Below are 26119 nucleotides of genomic sequence, written 5' to 3'. Positions count from 1 at the left end.
CCAAGAAGCTGAGGTCAACTCTCTGCTGAGAAAATGGGCTTGTCCTCCGAGGGGAAAACTCTCTCGGAGCTCGTGTCCCACGAAAGTCAGACTCTACATAGGCTGCAGCTGTGACTTCTAGAGACTGATGGAAAATCCCAGTTCGTGGAGTGGGTTCATGAGGGCGGAAGAGGTGTGCTGAACCTGCTCTGGGGATCTCGCCCCTGATGAGCCAGTCGTCCAGGTATGGGTAAACATGGTGACCTTGGGTCCTGAGAAAGGCTGCCACTGCATACATCAGCGTGGTAAAGTCCCTGGGGGCTGAGTTGAGGCCGAAGGGTAGAACCTTGTATTGGCAATGGAAGCCCATGATCCTGAACCGTAGAAAGGGCCGATGAGGCTGCCAAATTGGGATGTGTCGATACACATCCTTCAGATCCAGGGAGCAAATCCAGTCTCCCCAATAAGCTCTGGTGTAACCATCTTGAATTTAAGAGGGAGAGGTTCAGGGTGGAAAGGTCCAACACAACTCTCAGGCCAGCCTGGTTCTTTTGTATGGAAAAAATCCTGGAGTAGAAGCCCATGCCCCACTGGGAGGCAGGGATTTCTTCCACTGCCTGGCTCGCTACGAGCAAACGAATATTTCACCAACACAGTTGTCCCAATCTGTGGTAGGAGAGGAGAGGGAGGAACCGGTAGGCGGTAACCCGTGGACACTACAGATAGAATCCAGGGGTCCGCAAACCTCTGACACCAAAACTGTGCATGAAGGGCAAGCCTGCCCCCCTCCCCCCCACCGGAGAAACGTGGATCCGAAGTGGCACGTCATGCCTTCTTTCCCTGTGAGCCTGGGGCTGAGGAGGGGGACTGAATGAAGCCCTTGCTCGCCCACTTCTGCTGCTTACAGCGGTGTTGACTCGGAAACAGTCCGGCTGTCTCTACCTCCGTTCATGGAAGCCCCAGAAACCGCCAAAGGACCGCCCCTTGTCGGAACATTGATGCGACTGGGTGTAGGTCTTGGACGTGGACTTCGTGAGGATAGATAAGGACTTCGCAGTTTGGGAACTGTTTTTAATCGAGCTCCTCATCGGTGGTGGAATGAGGGAGGTCGCCACCCTCGACTGGAAGGTCCAATATGTGTTCCTGGACATCCGGGTTGAAATTGGTAGCCCGTAGCCAGGCAATCCTCATGTCCGTGGCGATGCAGATAGCATGGTCCGAGGTATCCATGTGCCATGGTGGACTCCAGGATATTCTGTGCCACCTTTTTAGCTTCTGCTAGCCCCGCCTTGAAATGTGGCTGGCTCTGCACCAGAGGTTCTGGAAGGAAGTCAGCTGTTTCCCGCCAAAGCCTTTGATTAACAGCTGCCAGCATGGCATCTGCGTTCGATTGACAGGTGCAGGGAGGCGTTGGAATAGACCTCCTTTCCATAAGCCTCCAAGATCTTCTCCTTGCCTAGAAGTGCCGAAGAAGAGGTGGCCGAGGATGACTGAGGCTTGGAGTAGAGTGATTCCACGGCGATCACCGAAGAGTCTGGTTGAGGATGTGCCGACAGCAAGAGTGGATTCCCCCTCCAATTGCCTGTACTTGGCATTGAGGCGCCGATTGATAGGCTGGGCCGAATGGGGTTTCAGCCAGCACTTTTTGGCCAAGACGACGTCGTCCTGCATCCGGATCGCCATTCTAGCAACGGGGTGTAGAGGGAGGACCTCACCCAGAACCCCTGCCTCCAGTTGTTAAACCTCAGGTTGTGAAAGCCCCAAGTATTCAGCCAAAACGGAGAGCCATTCATGAAAGGCTTTGGCCGAGGATGGCGTTTCGGGGTCCTCGTAATCGGTGTCCACCTAGGGTGTCCGGCTGGTCTGGTGCGGGTGGAAGAGTGCTGGGCGCCGAAGGCTGCAGTTTGAGGCCCGGAGCCGGTGGCTGGTGTGGAATCGCCTGCATTTTGGGAGGCAGGGGAGCCAGAATCGAAGGACCTGGCATGGGCAGCAGGGCTGCATGGGCCCGAGGCGCTGGAGCCATAGGACGAATTACAATAGGCGCCGGCGGTGGGACCGGAGGGAACATGTCCCTGATCACATCCCGAAGGATGGCCCCATCTGAGGAGACCTCATAAGTGTGAGGAAACTTTCAAAAAACCTGTCCTCACAGGCTGGTGGGGTGGTAGCGACTGAGTAGCAGGCAGATGCTGGGGCTTGTGCATACTCTGCCTTGTTGGTTGTGGGGTAAATCTGCCCAGCGACGCTGAAGGATAAGCTGTAGGCCACATACCTGGTGAAGACCAGTCCCACCTTGAAACTCGCTCTCCCCTGCTCCGCACCAGATGGCGGTATTAGACCAGCGTCGATTTTGGATGGCGCAGCGGCCATTTTGTTGGGCTGCATGCCACGTGCCAGCGTTGTTGTGCTTGCCTCGCTGGGCCCGGACTCCTCCAGGACTCTTGGTGGTGGAGCTTGAGGCCTACCCTGCACCTCAGAACGAGGCATGGTAGGCGTATTGCCCTCGGCTGTGTCACCGGTAGTGCTGCATACAGGCACCCCCTCATACATTTGTTCCGTACTAGGGCGTAGCCCCTCGGGTGAAAACCAGGTAAAAGAACCTTGCAGTCCCTCAGCACTGTCTCCAGAAGGATCTAGCGGCCTGGCCGCCAGTAGCTGAATCAGCCTCTGTACCTGTGATGGTGCGAGAACCTGTACGGTCCCTCCCGCTTGGGCATTTCCTTGGGAAGGAGTCGCCCTTGCGGGGTGCGATGGAATAAAGCTGGACTTTTGTCTGACGAAGTTCTTCAAGTCCTCCGGAGGCGACTTCTCGAAAAGCTCCCTCCACCGAGCTAACCTGTTATTCAGAGTGTGCGGTTTAAACCCGTCACACGTGGTACAACCCTCCCAGCTGTGATTGGGACAAAGGCAGCAGAGGCAAAGAGCTTGGGGGTCAGATGCAGGGAAGAGCCCCTCGCAGGCAGGACACCTGCTGAAGCCTGCTGACGTTGACATGCAAATGTAGAGGAGCGTGGCATCAGAGGACAGAGTACCTGATTAAGACTAAAAAACAGAAGACAAAAGACAGAAGACATTATCCGGGAAGAGCGTGTGGAATTACAAGGCCGAAGCCAAACCCAGGAGCGCTGGTGAAAGCGGTCCGTTCCAGTCAACGCGGAAAAGGGGACTGGGGAGTGGCGCCAGTGGGCGGAGTCAGGGGAGCGCATGCAGCCTGCACGCCAATTTAAAGGGGAAGAAGGTTTTTTCTGGTGAAAAAGGTTCCGTCTCCTGTCCATAGCGAGGGAAGCATCATAAATTATTCAAGCTTTTATGCAATGATTAAATAGGAGCACATTAAACGCTAACAGAGATGGTCAAATGCACATGAGGAATGGGAGAAACAAGAACCACAAAAACTATTTTGTTAACTATCATCCAGCTAAGACCCCTTCCATACATCGAAACAGATTTTGCCGACCATGAATTGGTCATATATTGCACTGGACACATGATCAAACTGCCACGATGACTAAGGAACTTTCAGGAAGCAATGCTAACAAAACCATTTAAATTGTATCTAATTTCTCATAGCATGAACTAAGCTCAAGAGTGTGGCAAGGTTTACGGTAGGAGAGTGTCAGCATTAGTCTTGGCATTTTGTACATTAGCACAGTACTGTTGGTGGAGGGAGGGATGGTAATAGTTTCTTACCTGTAACTCCATTTCTCCAGCATTGGTATCTTTCATGGATTCACATGCTTAGAATATTCCCCGTCGTCAGACTGGGACCCTCGGTACACATATATAGCCTTTTCCTATAGGAAAACTTCCGACACTTTTGTGTCCCATCTACGTCCTTTTAGGACCCGCCTACGCATGCTCCGTAGGCCGTCCCAGTATAAGAGGCCCGCCCCCGCGGCTCCCCTTCAGATTTCGGCCCCTCCAAAGTAGGAAGGGTTAAATTTATCAAGCAAATACATTGCATTCCGGGGAGGCTGGCAGGTGCATGTGAATCCATGAAAGATACCAATGCTGGAGAAATGGAGTTACAGGTAAGAAACTATTCCCTTCTCCAGCATTGGATCTTTCATGGATTCACATGCTTAGAATAGATTGTATAGCAGTAACATCTGAAACGGCGGTGAGAATGTAATGTAATATACCCTCACCATAATACACAATGCATATGTACAGAGGAATAAGTTAACTCATATAACCTTACCCACATACAGTATACTGTCATCAAAAGGTAGAAAACTGACTCTCCACAGCGTGGAGTTTACCTTACTGAAACAGATGGCGCAGGACAGCTCTTCCCATCTGCACCTCGTCCGCATGCTGCCTGGCAAGGCAGTAGTGGCGGGTAAACGTGTGGGGCACTGACCATGCCACAGCCTGGCATATGTCTGTCAGCGGAATTCCTGCCCATAAAGCTGCTGAGGAGGACGTTGATCTTGTAGAATGGGCTCTAGGATGCCCTTGCAGCGGCCTTCCGGCCTTGGAGTGGCAAAACGCAATCGTCGATGAGACCCATCGAGCCAATCCTTGTTTAGAGATTGCTTTTCCCCTCGTCGACGGACCATATGCGATGAACAGTTGTCGAGTAGACCCGAGTTCCTGTGTACGATGTAGGTCAAATTTCAGAGCCCTCTTAACGTCCAAGGTATGAAGAGCTTTTTCTGCTGCCGATGATGGGGTCGCGAAGAAAGTAGGGAGAACAATGGACGAGTGTTTGTGATACACTGTCGGAACTTTTGGGACGAATGTAGAATTAGTTGCCAGGACCACCTTGTCCTTAAAGAATCTCAAGTATGGCGGGTCTACGACCAGCGCTTGCAGTTCCGAGATTCTCCTAGCTGATGTGATAGCAATTAAGAATGCCAACTTCCACGATATGAATTTCATGTCCGACGTGGCCATGGGCTCAAAGGGCGGTTTCATTAAGCCTGCCAACACTGTGTTGAGACTCAAAGTTGGAGGGAAACGTTTCACCGGCGGAAAAGTTCGAAATAAACCCCTCATGAAGTGTTTTACCAGTCTGTCGCTGAATAGAGGAGACCTGAGGTAGTCTCTGGTCCAATGACTGTACCAAAGACTGAAGCGTGGACAGAATTTCCAACGACAAAACAGATTGAGGATTGAGAAGAGGGGCAGATACCGGTATACCGGATCCCCTCGTCGACGACTTGTCAACCACTCGTAGACCGAGGTCTGCCGGGCCAGCTATTTTCCCGCTCTCGTCCTCCCCTGAGGACAGCGACACAGCCTGTTCTTGCAATAAAGTATCCGGGGGGAATCGGATCAAAAACCTCAGGCCTCCAGGCTTCCTGTAGAACCCCCGTTGACGAGGCCACCGTCGCAGTCGTTGTCGGTGGATACCACATGCGTCAGTGGCAGGTTGGAGGCCGATGACTGGACGGCCGTCGACGACGGTGACTTAGCAGGTGGTTTAGGCGGTCCCGCCTTTTCCACACTTGGCCTGCCTTTACTCGACTCTCGACTCGAGGTCGATCTATGGTGATCGCCCAAGGAGGATTTCGGCCTTTCCTTGTCGTACTTTTTTGATGAAGAGGACGATTTTTTCGACGAGGATTCTCTAGCTGAATGACTCCGAGATGACTTTTTTTCCGTAGGTTGAGATTTCTTCGCCGGTGGTTCCGACGAGGCAGCGCGGTGTGATGTTTTCGCCGATTGTGTGGAGCCTACCTCCGAAGGGGAGTATGCCCCCGCTCCATCGTTCAGCCATGCCACCAGCCTTCGATTTCGGTCTTTGAGGGTCTTTTGAGAAAACCCTTTGCATATGTCGCAGTTATCAGCCGAATGATGAGGGTGGAGGCAGTATATACAATCCATATGTCCGTCCCCCTCGTAAACTTTTTTCAAGCCGCACGTCGCGCATGGACGGAACAACGCTTTTCCTGACATGGAGGAAAATTTTCCTCGAACTCCAACTCCAGTACACAACCTTGTACAAAATAGTAAGACGCGAGGAGATCCCACTACTTTGGAGACGGTTGAAATCTGAAGGGGAGCCGCGGGGGCGGGCCTCATACTGGGACGGCCTACGGAGCATGCGTAGGCGGGTCCTAAAAGGACGTAGATAGGACACAAAAGTGTCGGAAGTTTTCCTATAGGAAAAGGCTATATATGTGTACCGAGGGTCCTAGTCTGACGACGGGGAATATTCTAAGCATGTGAATCCATGAAAGATCCAATGCTGGAGAAGGTTAGTTATTCTTCAGGCAGTTATCGTTCAAAAAGCTACACATTTTGTCTTATGGGGCGGTGGGGGCATTTGTGCTTCTGCTTGGTGACTGAGATGATGGCAGTAACTAAGGAACTGTCTTAAGGTGGACATAAGACCCTTGAGAGCCACCAACACTGCCTTGACTCTTGTGGCATAAAGTCTGCTAGGAAAAGAAACCACTCTGCTTTGAAAACAGTGAGAGATACAGAAGTCTGACCATTTAACAATAGTTTTCTAAGCACATCCTTACCAATGTCCATTCTGAATTAAGTCAGGTTCAGACACGTTTGGTGCATGGTAAGGAAACCCTAGGGACTACTCCACAAAGTTGGTGGAAACCTCAATAAGCAGACAGGTTTGAAGCCTTGGTTGCAAATCTTAAAGAATTCCAGGTGGCTTCAGAAGGCATGGAAACTAGAAAGGAAGAGTTCACATAGTTGGTCATGGGCATTACTGGGGGCATGGCCATCACATGTAACATTATGATTAAAACCGCACACTACTGACCTTTTCATTGTTTCCAGGCGCTCTAGCAGATCTAACAAGCAAAGTTTTGGGGAAGGTTAGTTAATGGTATTGAGAAGGAAAAGCGCAAGAAAGCTTTGATATGCTGTTGGTAGCTTCAGTGTGCTGGTTTGTTTTGTTTATGGTCGACATGTGGTGTTTGGTGAACAGTTGCATGTGGGTGGTTTATGCGAGTCAGATGTAGTGTCCTGTTGGGTATTGGAGTGTCAATAGTCGGTCTGTGGTTTCCCAAGTTTATTTTGCTGTGGCGTATGTGTCTGGTTTGTTCCATTTAGGAGGGTGGGTATGCAGAGTGTTCATATTTTTAATAGGGTCGTCTTTTTCTACAGGTTGGGTTCATCCATCGGGTTAGTATTATCCTATGGAGATTTGTGGTAGGATACTTTATTTCTTTGGGTGGTCCCGTTTCAGCCTATCAGATTTCTGGTGTTTTTATTGTGTTGGTGGTTTTCCATTGCTGGTGTTTAATCTTTAGCTTGGCCAGTTAAAAAGCCATGTTTTTAACAGTTCTCAATTTTAGGTGATCTTCTGCTTGTATTTCCTTTGGGAGCGAGTTCCAAAGTCTCACCTCTATGCAGTAGAATGCTGATCCCCAAATTGGTGCTTTGCATATTGTGTGGGTTCAAGGAGAATGTCCTTGCTGTACCTTAATGTTTGTTTTGGTTTGTAGATGGAGATTTTTCACTGCATGAATTCCGCTCCTTGGCCATGGATTGCTCTGTGTGTTATGCAGAGTGTTTTGAAGTAAATTCGTTTTTTGACTAGTAGACTATGTAGTGTTCCCAGTGCTAGTGTGATGTGTTCTCTTAATGAGTCTGAGGAGCAGTCTTGCTACTGAGTTCTGTATTCCTTGTAGTTTGTCCAAATGGTATTCTGGCATTTTGAGATGGATGCTGTAGGCGTAGTCAGTTCTTAACAGGACAGTTGGCCGACAGTGTCCTCTGTTGGAAGGTTAAAAAGGTGAGTATTTCCTTGATTGAGTCTAAGAAGCATTTTTGGTTTGTTGCCAATTAGAATTCAGAGATTTGTTACCAATTTTGATGTTTCTAGAGGATTTTCCAATTAGTACCTGGTGATGATTCGACGGCTCATTGGGCAGGATGAGGATTTCGGTTTTGTCTGGTTTCATTTAAAGCTGATGATGCAGCCTCTGGACTGGTCTGCAACCTCTGACTCTCCCTCCCCATTCTTCCCTTCCAGCCCGACTCACTCAGCCAGACACACGTTGGATGCTACCATCTCTGCAGACGTCCCCATCTCCAACCCTCTCAAAATGTCTTTCTCCTGGTCTGATCCTCCTCTCCTTTCCTCCAACCTGGACCTCCTGGGTCCCCCGGAAAAGCCCCCACCTTCACTGCCAGTCTCCTCCTCCGTCATTCGACCCATGAATGAGTGTCAGTTGCTGCTTTCACCGCCACCTTCACTCTGCCTACTACTCCCGCCATTTACTCACTCCGACAGCCCTTACTAACCTTCAACTCCATCTCACTCTGGACATCCTTGCCCCAGTCATGAGGATCTGCATGAAACCTGCCACCAAGTGCAACTCCAGGTTTGACTCGGACCTCGCCTCTCTAAAACGCAAATGCAGAGCAGTTGACCGGAAGTGGTTGACTTCAATCACATCCTCTGACAAACAAACCTGTCGGCTGCTCCAAAGGCAATACAGGCTTGCCATCTGCTCTGAGAAATTAAGTGTTACTTACCCGAGTGGGTAACGTACGCCTCGTCCAAAGTCTCCTATCCTCCATCCTGCATGGGGTGTCCCCTAGGGATGGGAACTGAACTTATTTTCACTAGAAAAATAACACTTTCCCTCAAAAATCATACGCGGACGGGGCTTCGGGAGCATGTGCTCCCTTAACCCCGCCCACCGGCACCACACCTCTGTCCCCTTTGACGCATTGGCTCTATTAGTTTAACAACCCTGCACTTTTTTTCGGAGGGTGTGGTGAGACAGATGGAGGAAAGGGAACTAAGGACTAGGAGTACGTTAGTCACTCCGGTGAGTAACACTTAATTACTCCTACGTCGCGTCCCCTTTCCTCCATCCTGAATGGGCGATTACCACGGACTAGAAAGCCCTGGGGAGGAGAGGAATTGCAGACTCTATGCCAACAGGTTACGCAGAACCAACTACCCGAAGGCACCGTCAGCCCGAGCGCTGGTATACAAACAGTAATGTTTGCAGACGCCCGATGGGGTGGCCCATGTGGCTGCCCTGCTAATCAACTCCCATGGAACATGGCGTTGAAAGGCGACCGATGTTGCTTTGGCACCGATTGCGTGAGCGTGCATGTCCCTTGGGACCTCCTTATGCTGTGTCTTGTGCGCCTTGTGAATGGCAGCAACCATCCATCTGGTTGTAGATGCCTTAGACGCTTGCTCGCTAGGGTTTTGATCCTGCGAAGGAGACTAATAAGGCGACCGATCTGCGGAAGTCCTTAGTCCTGGCCAGGTAGAACTTAACACGGCTGCCGTCAAGACAGTGGAGCACGTTATCCGCCTCCTCCGCCTGGTTAGGGAAGAAGGTGGGGACCACGAGCTCCTCATTGATCTGGAAAGATGAGACAACTTTTGGGAGGAACCTAGGATGAGTGCAAAGCACCACCTTGTACCGATCAAACACTGTACGGCTCTGTGGTCACTAGAGCCCGGATCTCACCGACACTGCAAGCAGAGGTGAAGCCCACCAGGAGCGTTGTCTTGAGAGTGACTAATTTGATGTCTACTGTAGCCATGTGCTAAAAAGGTTTGTGCACCAGAGCGCTGAGTACCAGATTAATGTCCAAGACAGGGTGCAGGCACTAGACCGGGGGTACCATTTTGCTAGCCCCATTAGATGCCTTTTGACCACTGGGTTGGATGAACAAAAGGAAGACCTGACCGAGTTCCTGTATGCCCCTATGGCCGCCAGGCATGTCTGGGGGGGTTGGTGACGCGAGAGGGGGCTGGACACGTACGCCCACATTACACCCCATTGAATCTGCAGCCCTGCCCCCAGTGAACCCCAGGAGGTGAACCGCTGGCACATCTCTTTGCTCTGTCGCAAATGGGTCTATGCTGGGGTAACGCCACCCACTGAAAATGTCCTTCAGTACCTTCTTGTTCAACAGCCAATTGTAGTCCGAGCCCAGTCGGCCGAGGTTGTCGGCCTCTGGATTCGACTTCCCCGGAAGGTATACTGCTGAGATCCAGATGTCCTGCCAAATGGTCCATTCCCAAATGGCTATTGCCAGCTTGCACAGAGGTTGTGATCTGGTGCCCCACTGCTTGTTGAGGTAATAAATGCAGGTAGAGTTGTCCATCTGAATGCACACCACTCTGCCTTGGATGATGGGAAGGAATGCCCTGAACGTGAGCCAGATAGCCATAATTTCCAACCAGCTGATGTGGTTCTGGTCTTCCCTCAACCATAGACCATGCACAGTATGTCGACTCAGGGTGTCCCCCCCTCCCAACCCTGGAGAGAGGAGTCTGTCGTAATGGTGTGGTCCGCCCTGGGCAGTCTGAAGCGTCTACCTGCCAAGAGGTTGGAGTCCTGCTTGCACCACCGCAGATCCTTGTACAGGTGCATGGGTATGGTGACCACCGTCGCCTGACTTCCAGATTCCTGATCCCAGGACGACGAAAAATGCAGCTTCAGCCTCCTCATCTGTAGCCTGGTGTAGGGAACCGCCAGGAGACAGGCCACCATCACACCCAATAAGTGCTGGTACCACCATGCCGTGGTTACAGTCCTTCTGAGGAAGTGACCCACAACGGGATTTGATAGTTGCCACCTTTTGCCTTGTGGGGAACAGCATTTGCCTTTGCATGTCCCACTGAAGATCCAAAAATACCAGTGTTTATGTCGGTTGGAGGTGCGACTTCTGGAAGTTGAGTGAGAACCCCAGCTTCTAGAGTGTGCTCATGAGCCTGGCGACTGAATACCTGACTTGCTCCGGAGACCCTGCTCAGACTAACCAGTTGTCGAGGTACGATACACGATGGCCCTCTGACTGGAGCACAGCTACAACCGCATTCATGAGCCTTGTGAAGACCCTGGGCGCTGAATTCAGGCTGAATGGGAGTATCTTGTATTGAAAATGCAGGCCCATGAAATGAATTTTGAGGAAGGGTCGAAGCGCCTGCGCTATGGGGATGTGTAAATATGAGTCCTTCAGATCCAGGGAGCATGTCCAGTCTCCGCCAGACCGCGTCTCTGCTATTCGAGCTGGAGTCACCATTTTGAATTTCTGTAGAGGAAGGTACAGGTTTAAGAAGGAAAGATCTAGGGCCACTCCCAGGCCAGCCTGGTTCTTTTTCTGAATAGCAAAGATGAGAGAATAAAAGCCCAACCCCTGCTGAGAAACTGGGACCTGCTCTACCACCTCGCTTGCAATAAAGGAGCAAATCTCCAGTAAGAGTGATGGTGTCTCGATTTGAGGAAGGGGTGGGGGGACAAGGCGGAGGCGATGGGAGAGGTAGCCGGAAGCCCTGCAAGATTGCAGAGATCTCAAAGGCATCCGCAAACCGTGTCCTCAAAACCCAACTGTGGAGAGCCAACATGCCACAAACTGGGGTGCTGTGGATCTGAAACGTACCATCATTGCTTCTTTGATTCAGAGGCTGCCGCAGAGGAGGGGCAGTGAAAGAAACCTTTATGGGAAGACTTCAGGTGCTTACGCCTGTGCTGGCAGGGGGACTGGTCCGGCTGCCTGGCCCTGCGGTCTTGGAAGCCCCCAGAACCCACCAAAGGTCCACCCTTTGTCCAACCAAGACGGGCCCTGCTCAAAGTTTTTAGCTGCCAGTTTGGTAAGAATAGCCAGCGATTTGGCTGTCTGGGAGTTGCTTTTCTTTTTGGCCAGCTCCTCATATGTGGTGGAGTGGAACAAATCACCTCCCACCAAAGGCAGATCTAAGATTCTCTCTTGGACGTCAGGATTGAAGCTGGTTGCCCTCAGCCAGTCAATCCAGCTCATGTCTGTGGCCACACAGACTGCTCTACATGCTGTATCACTGTGGGCGACGGTAGCCTCAATGTCCGCACCACCAACTTAGCCTCTGCCAGACCAGCCTTAAGGGGAGCCTGCTTGTGGGTAGGGAGGTCCAAGAGGGAATTGGCAATCTCCCTCCACAGTCTTTGGTTTGCTGCAGCGAATACGGCGTCGGCCTGTCTCGAGATGAAGACCCGTGTTGGAATACATTTTTTTACTGAAGGCCTCCAGGACCTTCTCCTCCGTGCCTAGGAGCGCAGAAGTGGACGCGTTTTTCAAATGACGTCTGCGGTTTGCGTACATAGACGCTGCCGTGATGACGGATGACGGTGGCCGTGGGTGAAGCGATAAGTGCAGAGAGTCGCCTTCTGCTTGCTTAATTTCACATCCAGTCTTGTTTGTCGGTTGTCTGGAGGGAGGGAGGGAAGGAAGGAGGGAGGGGGTGAGGGAGGGAGGGGGCTGAGGGAGGGAGGTTTGAACCACTCCTCATTAGCCAGGGCCTCCACATCTTTTTGCAGTTGAATCAGGGATATGGACTGACCCGATGGTGAGGACCTCAGCCAAGAAACCAGTCTCTGGCTGTTGCAGCTGTGGCATGCCAAGGTTCTCCACCAAGCTGGCGATTACGTTATGGAATGTCCTTGCCGGCGAAGGTGTGTCCTGCTCATAGTTGGGGTCCTGCTGTTCCCCTTGTCTATGGGGCTGCTGGGTCTACCGGCATAGAATGTGTCGGCGGCTGTGAGGGTGCTGCGGCTACCGGAGTCACGGGCTGCGGCAGTGGGTTTCACCAGTGCCTGCTGAGGACGCATGGGCGGTATCATTTCTTGTATGATGTCCTTAAGGATGTTTCCATCTGCGGAGTCCGCATGAGCGTTAGGAATTTAGCGAAGAAACGCTCCTCGCAGGCTGGCTGGGAGCGCTACTGGACCGGAGCCTGCTGTGGGGACGTGATCTGCTGCCTGCCCGCGGTATGCAACACCACCACTTCACTGTAGCGCGCTTGTCCTGTGATGGTTGGGCAAGTTGTGCACCAAGTTACCCGAGGCATAGGCACCCATTCTCACCTGGCAGTGGTTTCCCGCCTTGCAGGTTCACCGGATGGGCAGGCTCCTGGCCTGCCAGTTGAGGATTCCCGCCTTTAAGGTTTGTCGGATTGGCAGTTCTTCCTTGGCACGTACTCCTAAAGGTGCTCCAGCGGCGACCTGGAGAACAGCTTCCTTCACTGTGCCAACCCGTTCTTGAGAGACTAGAGAGTGAGCATGTTTTGCACGCTGACCAACATTCCCATTCATGGTCTTCTCCCGGGCACCAGAGGGAAAGGGCGTGCAAGTCTGACGAGGGGGAACTAACCACCCCACGACGGGCACCTAATGAAGCATGCCGCAGACAACATGCAACTGGGACAGGCTGGGGCACCGGTGGGCGATGTATCCCTGGAATTATTTGAAGTATCTGAAAAAGATTTAATAGAATAGATTCTAAAACAAGACTATGGGAAAGTGTATGGTATGGCAGGCCTAGAAGGGCTTAACCATGAGGGCTGGTGAAACCGGTACGCTCCCACCGACGTGGAAAAGAGGACCTAGTTGTGACGCCGGGCGGGGTTAAGGTTTCTGGTGAAAAAGATTCTGTTCCCGTCTCTAGCGATGCACGCACCATGCAGGATGGAGGAGTAGATTGCCTATATCCAAGCCCACTTCTCTGGGCCCACTGACAGTACTGAACTTTTCAAAATTTGCAAGGAACTCGCAAATCCTACTGCAGTCTCCATTTCTCCTCTGCCCTCTATACTTCTCTGGCCACTCACTTCATTATTAAAACTCAGGACATCCTGTCCTCTCTCACCTCTAAACCCCACCCTTCTCACTCACCCCACCTCAGGCCTCCCTTGGCCCGCCTACTCCCCTCTTTCTCTCCCATCACCTGATGAGGTTTCTAGACAAGACCGCTCTATGAAAGTCTCATCCAAACAGGTGCTCCCCTGCTCCTCAAGAACTATAAAGGACAACACTGACTCCCTTGCTCCAGCCTTAGCTGATTTCTGCAATCACTACTTTGCCACTGGATCTTTCCTGTCGCTCCTCAAGCACTCCCCTGTGCACCCTCTCCTCTAAAGGTCTACTGCTGACCGTTCCTGTCAGGCTAACTACCACCCTAGCTTCATTACCCCCTTACTGGGTAAACTCAAGGAGAAGCTGGCCATCACCCAGCTCATCCACCACACTGAATCTGTTGGTGGTCTCCACGACCACCAGTCTGGCTTCAGGCACAGAAACTGCACTTGTGAAGACTTGCTCTCCAACTCTACCTTCCATTCTCATCCTTCTTGACCTTTCCCTTTGCTTTTGTTATGGTCAATCATGCCACCCTTATAAATGGGCTCTGTGAAACCCTTGGCATCACGGACCTGGCTCTGGACTGGCTGACCTTCCTCTCTGAACGACCTTCCCAGGTTCAACTGGGCCCTTTTCTCTCCCCCCCATCTCACTCTCCACCTGTGGTGTCCCCCAGGGCTCTATTGTCTCACCTTTGCTTTTCAACATCTACTTTGTCCCCACTAGCCCATCTGATCGCTGTCTTCTCTCCCAACTTCGAGTGTTAAGCAAACGGCACTCAACTCTGCTTCAAGCTTTTCCCTTCTACCTCTAACTCTTACTCGCTCATTACTCACTGTCTTTCTGCTATTCAGGCATGGTGCACCGCTAACTTTATCTGACTAATTCCAGTAAGTCAGATTCCTTATTGGGACTCCTGCTCCCTCCTTTCCGCCTACACACTGGCCGCTCTCCAAGGGCCCGCTCCCCTCAAATTCCCTTTAGGCAAAAAACATAGGTGTCTTCGACTCCTCTCCATCCTTCTCACATCACATCACATCACGGACCTTGCCAAGGCGGCTCACTTCCAGCTTCACCACCTCAGAGGCATTATTTCTTTCCTCACCTTCCCCCGGAAACTCAATGTCTTTAGAGCTGTGGTCCTCTCGAAGATCTTCCTTTTCTTTTCCTCCTTCCCTCTCCCCAGCTAATTTCTCCCTCTTCTGCCTCTTGAATGGCTGCCTGGTTCCTTCAGATTCTCACAGGGCACCTGGCCCTCCCCTACCAGGCAACCCCTGCACTTGGTCTCCTCCGACTCCCCTGTGCTCCCCCAAACTTGCACTTGCCTGTCAGGGCGCCCTGCCTCTGCACTAGCCTGGCTGGGCCAGCACCACCTTAGCCCTTCCAGTCCGTTCCACGCACATAGAACGTGGACCTTCTGGCCCTGCACTCCCTTCATCCTGGGCTCTATCCACCTGACGTCCCCGGGCACTCGCTCAACCCTCTGGCACTCCGCCTCCCTCCCCTCTCCCCAGCACTTCTATTACACTTGTCCAATCTGAATGTTACAAGGCCTAGTAAGACAGTGTTTACATCCCTGCACCCCCCTTGTCTTGTTGCGCCTTGAAACACTGTATAGGCACATTATAAAACCTAATAAAAAAAATGGCTATCTGAACCCCTCCCCCATCCCACCATCGGACACTCAGTGACCTGGCATGTCTGTTATTCTTAAATACTCTGTACGCGCCCAGGCGATTCTAAAGAGTCTGAAGCAGCTACACCAAAACTGTATACAAGTTAGATACGGGGTAACAGCCACACATGTAAAGATGCACGCTAGTAAAGCAATGGGTGAGGGAAGAGTATTAGTATCCATTTAATTCAGATTTCTTATTGGAGATTAGGTGTGATTTCAGTGGGTCACAGGGCTCCCGACTCCAAAAATGTCAAGGTGTTACATTGATACAGATCAACAGTGAGGGCACTTCCTGCTGTAGAGACACAGGGGTAAGGCTCAAGCAGAGTTTGTTACGGGGTGGTGAGAGAGGTGTTAGTACAGTGCCCCAGGTTAAACTGAATGTTCCCAGATAAAGTTCAGACGCAAGCCCTGTGCCCATATTTCGTAAAACAGAGGCACAATTGCACACATTCAAAAACATGCCTTACACAAAGAACCAACCAGACAGAAACCAGGCAGGCTACAAAGGCCAGTCAGCATAAACCGGAGTAGTGAGTTCAGGGAGGCAGATCGCACCTGCACATGGAGAATAACTGCAAATTACACAAGTAATTCACATTGGGTACCTTTTTCAGAACAGTGTAGCAATATAAAATGCTGGTGATGGAGTTGACATGATCAATAAAGAGGGCACTTTTTAAAACATGGCTCTGTAATATACACTTACCATGCAGCCCACAGTAATGACAAGTAGTAGATCGAGATGGTAGTGTAAACATGTTTGGGTCACAGCTCACAGAAAATACACTGTCAGAAGAACTCAGCAACTTTGTCTCCTTGATAATCGTTGAGTGTCCTGGAGATGAAGAGAACTGAAAAGGTACAGGAATACAGCATTTATCATACATTCTGTGTACACATAAAAATATCAACCTGGCAGTTTAGGATGTAGCACGCCATGAACTGTTAGAAACAAGTCATACAAAACAGTCAAAAATAAGACCATCACTAGTGAGAAACCTGAGGGTATTCTCCCAAGCAAACCTTGAGGAGCCCTTATTCAGGCAGCCAAAGGAAACTTGACATGCTCAGATCCGAACCCTGGGGATGAAAAGGCTAAAGGGAATCACCTAGCTAAGGGGGCCCGGGGTTGTGTTCAGGGAAATGCCCAAGGTGAGACGCAGTACAGTGGCAGAGAAGGAGAGGATGGCGAGATATTGGAGGCTTTCATGGGCTGTATTTCATCTGCCTCAACTTTCTCCCATTAGATCTCTCCTGCCCAGATCCGACACCACCTCATACAGATAAATTCCCCTAAGATTTCAAACCTGCTTGCATCCGAAGATTATCCATCCCAGAATCCCTGTTCATCTGTTCCTTACCCGAATACTACTGGTCATTGTCCTTCACACTCTTTCCCATGTCCCTCTAATTATTCTTCCTCGAAGACCCAGTTAACTGTATTTCCAGAACACTACGATTCACACAATCCCCTCTGTTTACTCCACAATCCAAAAACTCATTCGCTTCACAATCCCATCCCTCCGATTGTCATCTTTCGAAACCCCGATCTACTATGACAGAATACTACCATTCCCACAATCCCCCCAGGTTATGTTCTCCATCCCGGTCATTCTCGTCCAATTCGCAAACCTTTCCCATCATATCCCATAGGACAATCCGACAAACACCAACCCCCCCACCCACCCACCACAAAGTATAAAACAAAATCATACACGCTCTAGCAACGTATCAGGCATAACACTCATTAAATACACACCATTGCTCATTGGAAGCATCTTCCCTATGCAGTTTACCAAATGTATCCTTCTCAAAGCGCGAGAGAAGCTGCACATGTACAAGCAATTCCTCAACACAGCTTTTTCCTGGTTTTCCAGAGTCGTAGTATTTGTCTGGTAGCCACCAGAAGAACTTTATTAACCCAACACAACGTCACGTAACGTAACCAAGGTGACGAACAACTCAGGGACTTCAAAAGCACAGCTAATGGTTTTCTTGGAAAAACAATATTCCATACATGTCAACCCTATCCAGGACATCATTCTAAAAGCCCTTCAATGTATTACAATTCCACAGCATAAGCAACATGGTGCCCCTTTCCTTCAAACATCGCAGCATTTATCATCACTCAATCCAAATTTACTCATCCTATCCGGGGTCCAAAAGAAATGCCCCAAAATCGTTTTTGTGGGATGTGGTGCAGATTCAGGTCAGCTTTGGCCTTAAATCGGAACCTTCCACGTACATCGATATAGTCTCATCTAACTCTTCAGACCATTTAAGTTTCAAATTATCCAATGATACTACAGAATGCCTCTCCAGCGGGAAGAGCTTCAAAAAACTTGACACCATATGCGGAACCACCTTGAGAACATCTCACCTCTCAGGCCTCTGCATCAAAAGTACATCCAGAATTCGTTGCCTCATATATCAACGTCTTCAACAAATGATCTCTTCAATTCTCGCTTGTGTAAACCAAATTTCCTCCTCAAAATTCAAAAGTTGGCATTCCTCCATCACACCAGATGTCTCCTAACAACAATATACCTCTATTAATCCAGCTTCTCCAACATAACATCCTGTTATTAATCTGTAATCCTGGATTATGCCAGATAGAAGCCTCCTTATAGATATACAAACCTTGCCCACTACCCACTATCAGCGAGGTGATAGCATCCTTAGTGGCAACCGCCGCTTACAAATTAGCTACTTGCCTGGGCAATTTAGCAAGAGTATAGACTTTCAATACGAAACGGTCTCATACAATCATCAAAGAATCACTGGTCCACTCATAGTAAAATTAGTAACCTATTTCTTTAACAAAAAACCTTTATAGTAATTTTCAAGAATGGGGTATCCGAATCCCCCTCCCCCCATCTTGTACACCACGCACCTTAACATACCGCGGTATTTTGGGTCTTTTCCCAAAACCCCATACAAATTCTTGGAAAACTATCTACACAGCCCAAAACCTTTTTTGTGAATCTCAGAGGAATCGACTGAATATATAGAACCTTAGGCAGGAGCACCATCTTGATGGCATTGACCTTCGCCCAAATAGTCAAAAGGAGTCTCCTCCACTTATGGATATCTCTACAAAGAGTTTCTATCACTATCCACATTAAATCTAGCCATTCCCTTTGCATCTCTGATGATATACCCCCAGATATTACATCTCTATTTTCCCCATTTACAGTTCCAAGTCATCAATTGATCACATATAGGAGTATCCTGAAATGGAAATACTGTTTTCTCCTAGTTCATTTTATAACCCGAAAGCCTACCCACCACCTCAACCATATTTTGCAAAATGGACCCCCCCCCTCCTTTCTGGATTACCAAGAACGATTGTAACATCTGCATAGGCCAGTACTTTAATTTCAATCTCCCCTACCCTGAAACCTAAAAGACAGTTTGTCGAATATAAATCAAAAAAGGCACTAAAGCCAAATTAAAAAGGTAAGGCGATAAAGGGTATCCCAGACGTGTGCCTCTAAACAGTTTAAAAGAAGCCAATAGATCCCCTTTCACCCAAACCCGGGCCCTAATATCTGACTGCAACGCTGAAACGGTATTAATAAATAATGGATCAAAACCCATCCTCATCAGTGTGAAGTTTAAGAAAGTCCAATTTACACTATCAAGCCTTCTCGTTACTCTCGGATATGGGGACCTTTTAATGATTTATACGACTAAAGTATGTGTCAGATTTTGGCTGTTTATTATTTTGATAGGGGGGGGTTATGGAGGTATGGGGCTGCGAGTTGTATGTTTTGTTGTTGTCTTGTTTGTTGGGGACACCTTGGCCAAGATTGTTCTTTGGATCCACCAGGACTAGCGAGCAATACCCGGAGTTGGAGGTGGGTTGTGAGAAGGAACAGTAGAGAAAAGATGTCTTAGTACTGCTTGTCCCACCTGAGAATCAGACCTAGAATGAGTGTCTAGGCAATAGTGTTTTATAAAAGGTGTGTACAGAACTCCAGGTTGTGGCTTTGCAAATGGACTCAAGCGGAACATCTGCAATGAATGCTATAGACGCACCAGTGCCTCGAGTAGAATGTGCTCTAGGCTTGAAGGGCAGTTCTCTCTTAGCAACAGTGTTACATAGTGTGATGCATTTGACAATCTAGCTGATTTAGAGACAGGAATCGCTTCTCTAACAGCTGCCACTGAAACAAAAAATTGGTTTGTTTTCCTCAGTGGTTTAGTTCTTTCCAGGTAGAACATGACTGTCCTGCACACATCAAGTGTGCGTAGGCTTCTTTCGGCCATGCTAGTGGGATTCTGGAAAAAGGTTGGTAGTTCAATTGACTGGTTCACATGGAACTTCGAGATGAATTTAGGTGCAAATCTGAGGTGCGTGCGCAGAACTACCTTATCCCTGTGGACTGTAACATAGGGTTCTAGAACAGAAAGTGCCTGTAGTTCGCTAACCATTCTGATAGAAGTGATAGCCACTATGAAGGCCGTTTTATAAACCGGGTCTTTTAGACTTGCTTTGTGCATAGGCTCAAAGGGGGCTCTCATGAGCCTTGTCAAAACCACATTTAGGTCCCACCCAGGAACTGGGTGAGGAATGAGAGGATAAATTCTCTTAACCCCTTCCATAAAGGCCTTAATCACAGGTATCTTCCACCACAACACCTTTTGTTGTGATGTGGTGTAGGCTGACAGTGCAGCCAGATGAACCTTTAGGGAATTGAAGACCAACCCAGTGTCCAACAGATGGGTTAGGTACAGCACAATGTGTGTGGGTGAGCAATCGATGGGATTGATCCCGTTGGAATTACACAAGATGACAAAATGTTTCCATTTGCTGGCATAGCAATAACTTGTGTTCGGTTTCCTAACTTCCCTGAGTATGTCCATGCACCTCTGAGGGAGCTGTAGGTGTCCAAACTCTATGACCTCAGGAGCCAAGCTGCTACGTTTAGAGTTTGTGGGCATGGGTGTAGGGTCTCCCCCCCTGTCCTGAGACAACATGTTGTATGGGCAGGGTAGTTTCACTGGTGGGTAGACACAAATGTCCATAAGATGAGCGAACCAGGGTTGGCGGGCCCACATGGGGGCCACCAGAATCATGGTAACTGGTTCCTGGTGCATCTTGTGCACTAACTTGTTGAGAAGGGGAGTCGGGGGGGGGGGGCTTAAAAGCATGGCCAAATTTCCTTGACCATGTTATCCAGAGACCGTTCCCCTAGGAGCGGTTTTGGGGGTACCTGAAGGCGTAGTCTTAGCATTGGGCGTTCTCCTGAGTTGCGAACAGGTCGATCTCTGGAAAGCCCCATTCTGTGAAGACGTTGGAAACAATGTCTCTGTGCAGATGCCATTCGTATTCTTTGGGCAAAGGAAAATCTCTGCTGAGCACGTCTGCCAGAAGATGGACTTCTCCTGGGACATGTTGGGACAATAAAAACATCTGGTTTCTGAGAGCCCATATCCAAATGTTTTGGGACAGCTTGGATAGCCCTGGGGAGTGAGTGCCCCCGTTTGTTCAGGTAATACATGGCTGTAGTGCCGACAGTTAGAATCAGCACTTTCTTCCCTTGCAGTTGCATCTGAAAGTCCTTTAATGCCTTGAACACCGCTAATAGCTCCAGTAAATTTATATGGCTGGACGCTACTTGAGGGGACCACACTCCATGTGCTGACTGCTGAAGCTGATGAGCCCCCACCCGGTGAGAGATGGGTCTGTCATGAGAGTGGCTTCCACTGCAAGGGTGGTGAAGGTTTTCCCCTTCAAGAGGTTTTCCCTTGACCACCACTGCAGAGAGAACGAGGGCTGGCGAGACAACTACCAGATCTTCCCATTGTCTGCTGGCCTGACATCACTGGCTGTTGAGCCACTCACGCATGGGACGCATGTGCAGCCGCGCGTGGGGAACCAAGTATATGCACAACGCCTTCATTCCTAGCATGCGCATGACCTCGCTCACTGTCACCTCCCGACTGGATACATATTGAGGAATCTGAAAAAGCACGTTCTGAACCCTCTCGTTGGAGGGGAAGACGAGACTGTCTCCCGTCCGAATTAGAGCTCCCAGAAATTGTTTTATTTGACTGGGGACTAGACTGGATTTGGTCTCGTTGATCAAGAAACCCAGACTGAAGAGAAGATCGACTGTTTTTTGGGTGTTGGAAAAACATTTGTTGTACGAGTCCCCTGTGATGAGCCAGTCGTCGAGGTAAGGGTAAACTGGGACTGTTAGTCTGCGCAGGTGTGCTGCAGCCACTGCCAGGACCTTGGTAACCACCCTTGGCGCTGAGGCAATGCCGAAGGGGAGTACCTTGAATTGGTATTGCCTGTCCTCTATCATGAACCTTAGATATTTCCTTTGCGCTGGCAACATTGAATTATGAAAGTATGCAATCTTTCAAGTCCAATGTTGCCATATAGTCCCCCTGTTTCAAAAGTGGGATTACCTCCTGTAGTGTTACCATGCAAAACTTCTGAGGTTTTATAAACTTGGTGAGGTCCTTTTTGGGTACAAGAAGTACACTGAATAAATACCCTTGTTTACCTGAAGAATAGGGACGGCTTCTATGGCGTCCTTTCCCAGCCGCGCTTCCACCTCTTGATTCAGGATCTCCAGATGGTCCGGTGAGAGGCGACGTGGTCTGAATTGTGGAGGTCGGGCGAATTCCACGCATACCCGTGGGCGACAGTCTTTATGACCCACTAGTCTGAAGTTATTCCCCTCCCATGCCGTGAGGAAAGATGTTAAGCACCCCCCCGACCGGGGTGACATGGGAGGGGACCTGGATCTGATGGTCATTTCTGACCAGAGGCTGCGGCTCCTCTAGGATTGGGGCCTCTGCCTTTGCCGCGTCGCTGACCCCTTGAAGGGTAGTATGCAGGGCTTCCTGAGATTTGTCCTCTGTTGAAATTCTGCGTGCCATAGTCGTTTTGACTTGCACAGGACTGCCCTCGAAAGGACCGTCGAGAGTTATTACCTCTCTGGGGGGAAGGTTTTTGTGTGATCTGTTGCAGGGACTTAAGAGCCTCATGCTCTTTCTTGGCTGTTTCCAAGGCCTCATCAACTGCTTTCCCGAAGAGGTTAGCTTTCTCAATAGGCTTATTGATGAGAAAGGCCTGCGTTTCGGGTTTAAACCCTGAGGTACGCAGCCAAGCGTGTCTTGAGTAGGGTCCCTTGGGCCAGAGACCTGCCTGCTGTTTCAGCCGTGTCCAGGCTATTATTTTTTTAAATATCTTTTTATTGACTTTTACAACATATTTAAAATGTACCCTCCCTCCCGGGCAATGATCATTCAGTTCCTGGTTTACTCTCCTTCCGGACCCACACTCCACGTTTATTGTAGATCTAGAAGTCTTAGACGCTGCAGACACCACATCAACTTAAAATTGTCCTTGAGGAAAGTCATGATTTCCCCCCCCAATCCGCAGCAAATTTCTGTACCTTATTATTCATGGCATACGTTGCCCATTCCAGAACTACTATTTCCCAGATCTTCCGTAGCCAATCTTGAATCATGGGGGCCTCCGAGCACTTCCATCTTTGGGCTATTACCATCATAGCCGCTAATGTTAGTATCAATTTCGTTTTCTCCCTCGCCCTGGGTTCCCCCACTCTCGTGGTTCCTCTAGTACCTAAGAGAATTTGTACCAGCGTTCTTCCATCTCCCGAGCCAAAAGCCTGCTCCTGCGCTCTCTGTACTCCCCCCCCCCCCCCCCCCCACCCAGAAGAGTTACATTTTTGGGCATTTCCACCAAATGTGCTCCGCTGTGCCAGCCAACCCACAACCCCTCCAGCATCTCCCCAAAGTTCCTGGATAAATCTTATGGAGGCGGGCCGGTGCCGGTGTATAGTGCCACCCGACTAACATCTTCTTCCAAGCTTCTTGCACTTGGGAAGCTTTTGCCAGTTTGGGTATTGTCCTCCACAGCCTCTCCCATTCTGCTCCATCTATTTCCTTCAACAGAACTCGTTCCCATTTATGCCCATTGGTGGCCTGCATTCGTGCTATCCAAAACCTTGTATAGATGGAGATTAGGCCCTTCGTTCCGTCATTGGACAGAAGAAAGCTTTCAAATTTTGTTGGCTCCCTAGTAGCCACCATTCTAACCCCCGGGTGCAACACCCAATGTCGTATCTGTGCATACCTTAATCTCTCCCCCTCCTGTATTGCGTATTCCCGTTTACAGTCCTCACACAATAGTATTTCCCCTCTTCGGAACATATCACTGAGCTTCCTGCAGCCTCCATCCCACCAACTCCTGAATGCCACTTTCTCCATTCCCGATGTGAAAACCCTGTTGCCAAAAATAGGAGTAAAAGGGGATGGAAATGTCGTAATTCCCTTGGGCCTCGCCAATTTATCCCAGGTGTCTGCCATAAGCTTAGTTATAGAGCTCTCAATGATATTTAGGTCCATGTGGTTTCGGCAGCCACAAGACCTCAGCCAAATTACAATGTGCAACGGCCCTATCCATCTTCACCCATAGCTTCTCTTGCTGACCCTCATCTCCCTTCAACCATTCCCTAATAACCCTGAGGAGCACTGCTTCATAGTACCGCCTAAAATTCAGCAAAGCCAGGCCTCCCTCCCCCCTGGATCCCATCAATAGGCGGCTGCTCACCCTAGCCCTTTTCCCTTCCCATAAGAATCCACTGGACAACACTCCCAGTTCCCTAAAGAAGCCCGATGGTATCGGCTGTGGGATTGCTTGAAACTAATACAGCAATCGCGGGAGTATGGCCATCTTAATTGCAGCAATACGCCCCAACCACGACACCCTGAGACCTCTCCATTTCTGGAAGTCTCTTAATTTCCTTCAGGAGTGGGGGGTAATTAGCCGCATACCAACCTGCCTGGGTTGCTGTGATCCTGACACCCAAATATCTAACCCCTCCTGGGCTCCATATAAAATGAAGTACTTGCCTTCAGAGTATCGCGCTCCCCTGCCTCAAGTGTTAGATTCAAGATTTCAGATTTATTAACATTAATCTTTAGCCCTGAGACCTCCCCAAACTCTTCCAACAGGGTTCACGCTAGCATGGATCGAGACGATTGGTGCAGTCAGGGTGAGCAACATATCGTCAGCAAATGCTGCAACCTTCTGTTGCTCTCGCCCAAATGGAATGCCCGGGATCCCCCCCTCGTCCCTTATTGCGTGCAAAAGAGGCTTGAGATAGATCGCGTAAAGTATTGGAGATAACAGGCAGCCTTGTTTTGTTCCCCTCTGCAGTCTTACCGGTCTTGATGTTGTTCCATTCACCACTATTCTAATGGATGGGGCCTGGTAGTTAGCTTGAACCATAGTCATAAATTCCCCTGCAAAACACATTTTCTGCATGACCCGGAACAGAAAGAACCACTCCACGCGGTCAAATGCCTTTCCCGTATCTAGCGCCAAAAGGACAGCAGGAGTTTTCGTTCTCTGCACCTTTTCCACCAGATGGGCCACCCGCCTGATGTTATCAGCCGTTTGCCTACCCCTGACGAAGGCTGCCTGATCGGGGTGTATCAAAGCTGGAAGGTGGATTTGGAGTCTATTTGCCAGGATCTTTGTAAATATCTTGGCATCGATATTTATCAGCGCGATGGGCCTATAGGAGGTTCTTTCTTCTGGGTCTTTATTTGGCTCAAGTAGGACGGTTACCTTAGCTTCCTCCATGGAGGGGGCAATTCTACCTGTCTGTCGAAATGTGTTAAATAGCGAGGTTAATTGAGGGGCTTGTTGCATGATAAACATTTTATAAAAGGCAGTATATAGCCATCTGGGCCTGCAGCCTTGTTTGCCGGCAAACACCTAATCACCCTTCGAACTTCCTCCGCCGTAATTTCTTGATTAAGGATCTCCCGAGTCTTCCTCCCAATGTTCCGCAGCTGCACTCTAAGAACCTTTCCTGCAGAACGCGTTGAGGGTTCTGAGAGGCATAGAGAGTCAAAGTACTCTGCCAGGACTTCCTGCAGTCCCCCCAACCGTGTGGCCCGTTCCCCTGAGCCTGTTTTCAACGCTGTAATTGCGTTCCTCGATCTCGATCCCCTAAGTAAACGCGCTAGTAGCGTGTCCGCCTTATTCGCCTTTGCGTAGTATTTCTGTCACACTGCAAGTAGAGCCCCCTCCGCCTTTTTAGTTGGGAGAATTTCCAGCTGCCCTAATGCACTTCTATATTCCCTCATTGCTGACCTGGATGGAGTCATGCCCACTTTCTGCCTTGCTGCCTCCAGCTCAGCCTCAAGTTGCGTTTCTAATGGCTTCATCTGTTTATTTCGGTGGGCGGCTGCTGCTATAAGTTCCCCCTGAGAGTGGCCTTGAACGCGTCCCATCTCACGTCTTCTTTTGTGTCCTCCTATTGATGGCAAAGAAAATCTTGATCTTCTCTTCGATTTCTCCCCGGACCTCCGGATCTCTTAAAATGGACCCCGGAAACTTCCATCCCCAGACCACCTTATCCTTTCAACCCAGTTCCAGAGTGATTGAAACCGTTTTATGATCTGCAATCCATATTGGCCCCATGCTTACCCCCCTAATTCCGCCCACCAATCCTGCCGAAATCCAGATATAACCAATTCTAGACTGTGACCCATGGACCCACGATAAAAAGGTGTATCCTTCCTCTTCCCCCTTCAGTTCCCTCCACGTATCTCTCAAACCCATCCTGTCAATCCTATCATTCAGTTCCGCCAACATTACCGCTCCCCCTCCTCCCATTTGTCCACCGAGCCTATCCCGCTCTCTGTCCCAGGCAATATTAAGATCTCCCATCTGGATTATCTGGCCCCTAGCTTCTTCTTCCAGCACTTTAAGCACACGCTGCAAGAATTGCGCCTGTCCAGAGTTTGGGGCATACACAACTGCCATTGTATATGGGACCTCCTGATAGTACCCCCTGACCACAATATATCTCCCCTCCTTGTCGCTTATTAC

The 26119-nt window shown here is 49.7% G+C and overlaps 1 protein-coding gene across 1 annotated transcript in view; it reads right to left on the bottom strand.

The window, feature by feature from the left end:
• Positions 1-26119, bottom strand: part of TDRD1 (tudor domain containing 1) — a 2044642-nt gene that overhangs the window by 1791487 nt on the left and 227036 nt on the right. The window contains exon 4 of the mRNA XM_069611868.1: positions 15932-16076. Within this exon, the coding sequence (XP_069467969.1) occupies positions 15932-16076 (145 nt within the window). The remainder of the gene's footprint in view (positions 1-15931; positions 16077-26119) is intronic.

Source organism: Ambystoma mexicanum, chromosome 8 (genome assembly GCF_040938575.1).
Source record: "Ambystoma mexicanum isolate Mex_15411 chromosome 8, UKY_AmexF1_1, whole genome shotgun sequence".
In the NCBI taxonomy this organism is placed as follows: domain Eukaryota; kingdom Metazoa; phylum Chordata; class Amphibia; order Caudata; family Ambystomatidae; genus Ambystoma; species Ambystoma mexicanum.
Note: the sequence above shows the minus strand (reverse complement) of the source record. Positions and strands in the feature narration are given on the sequence as shown.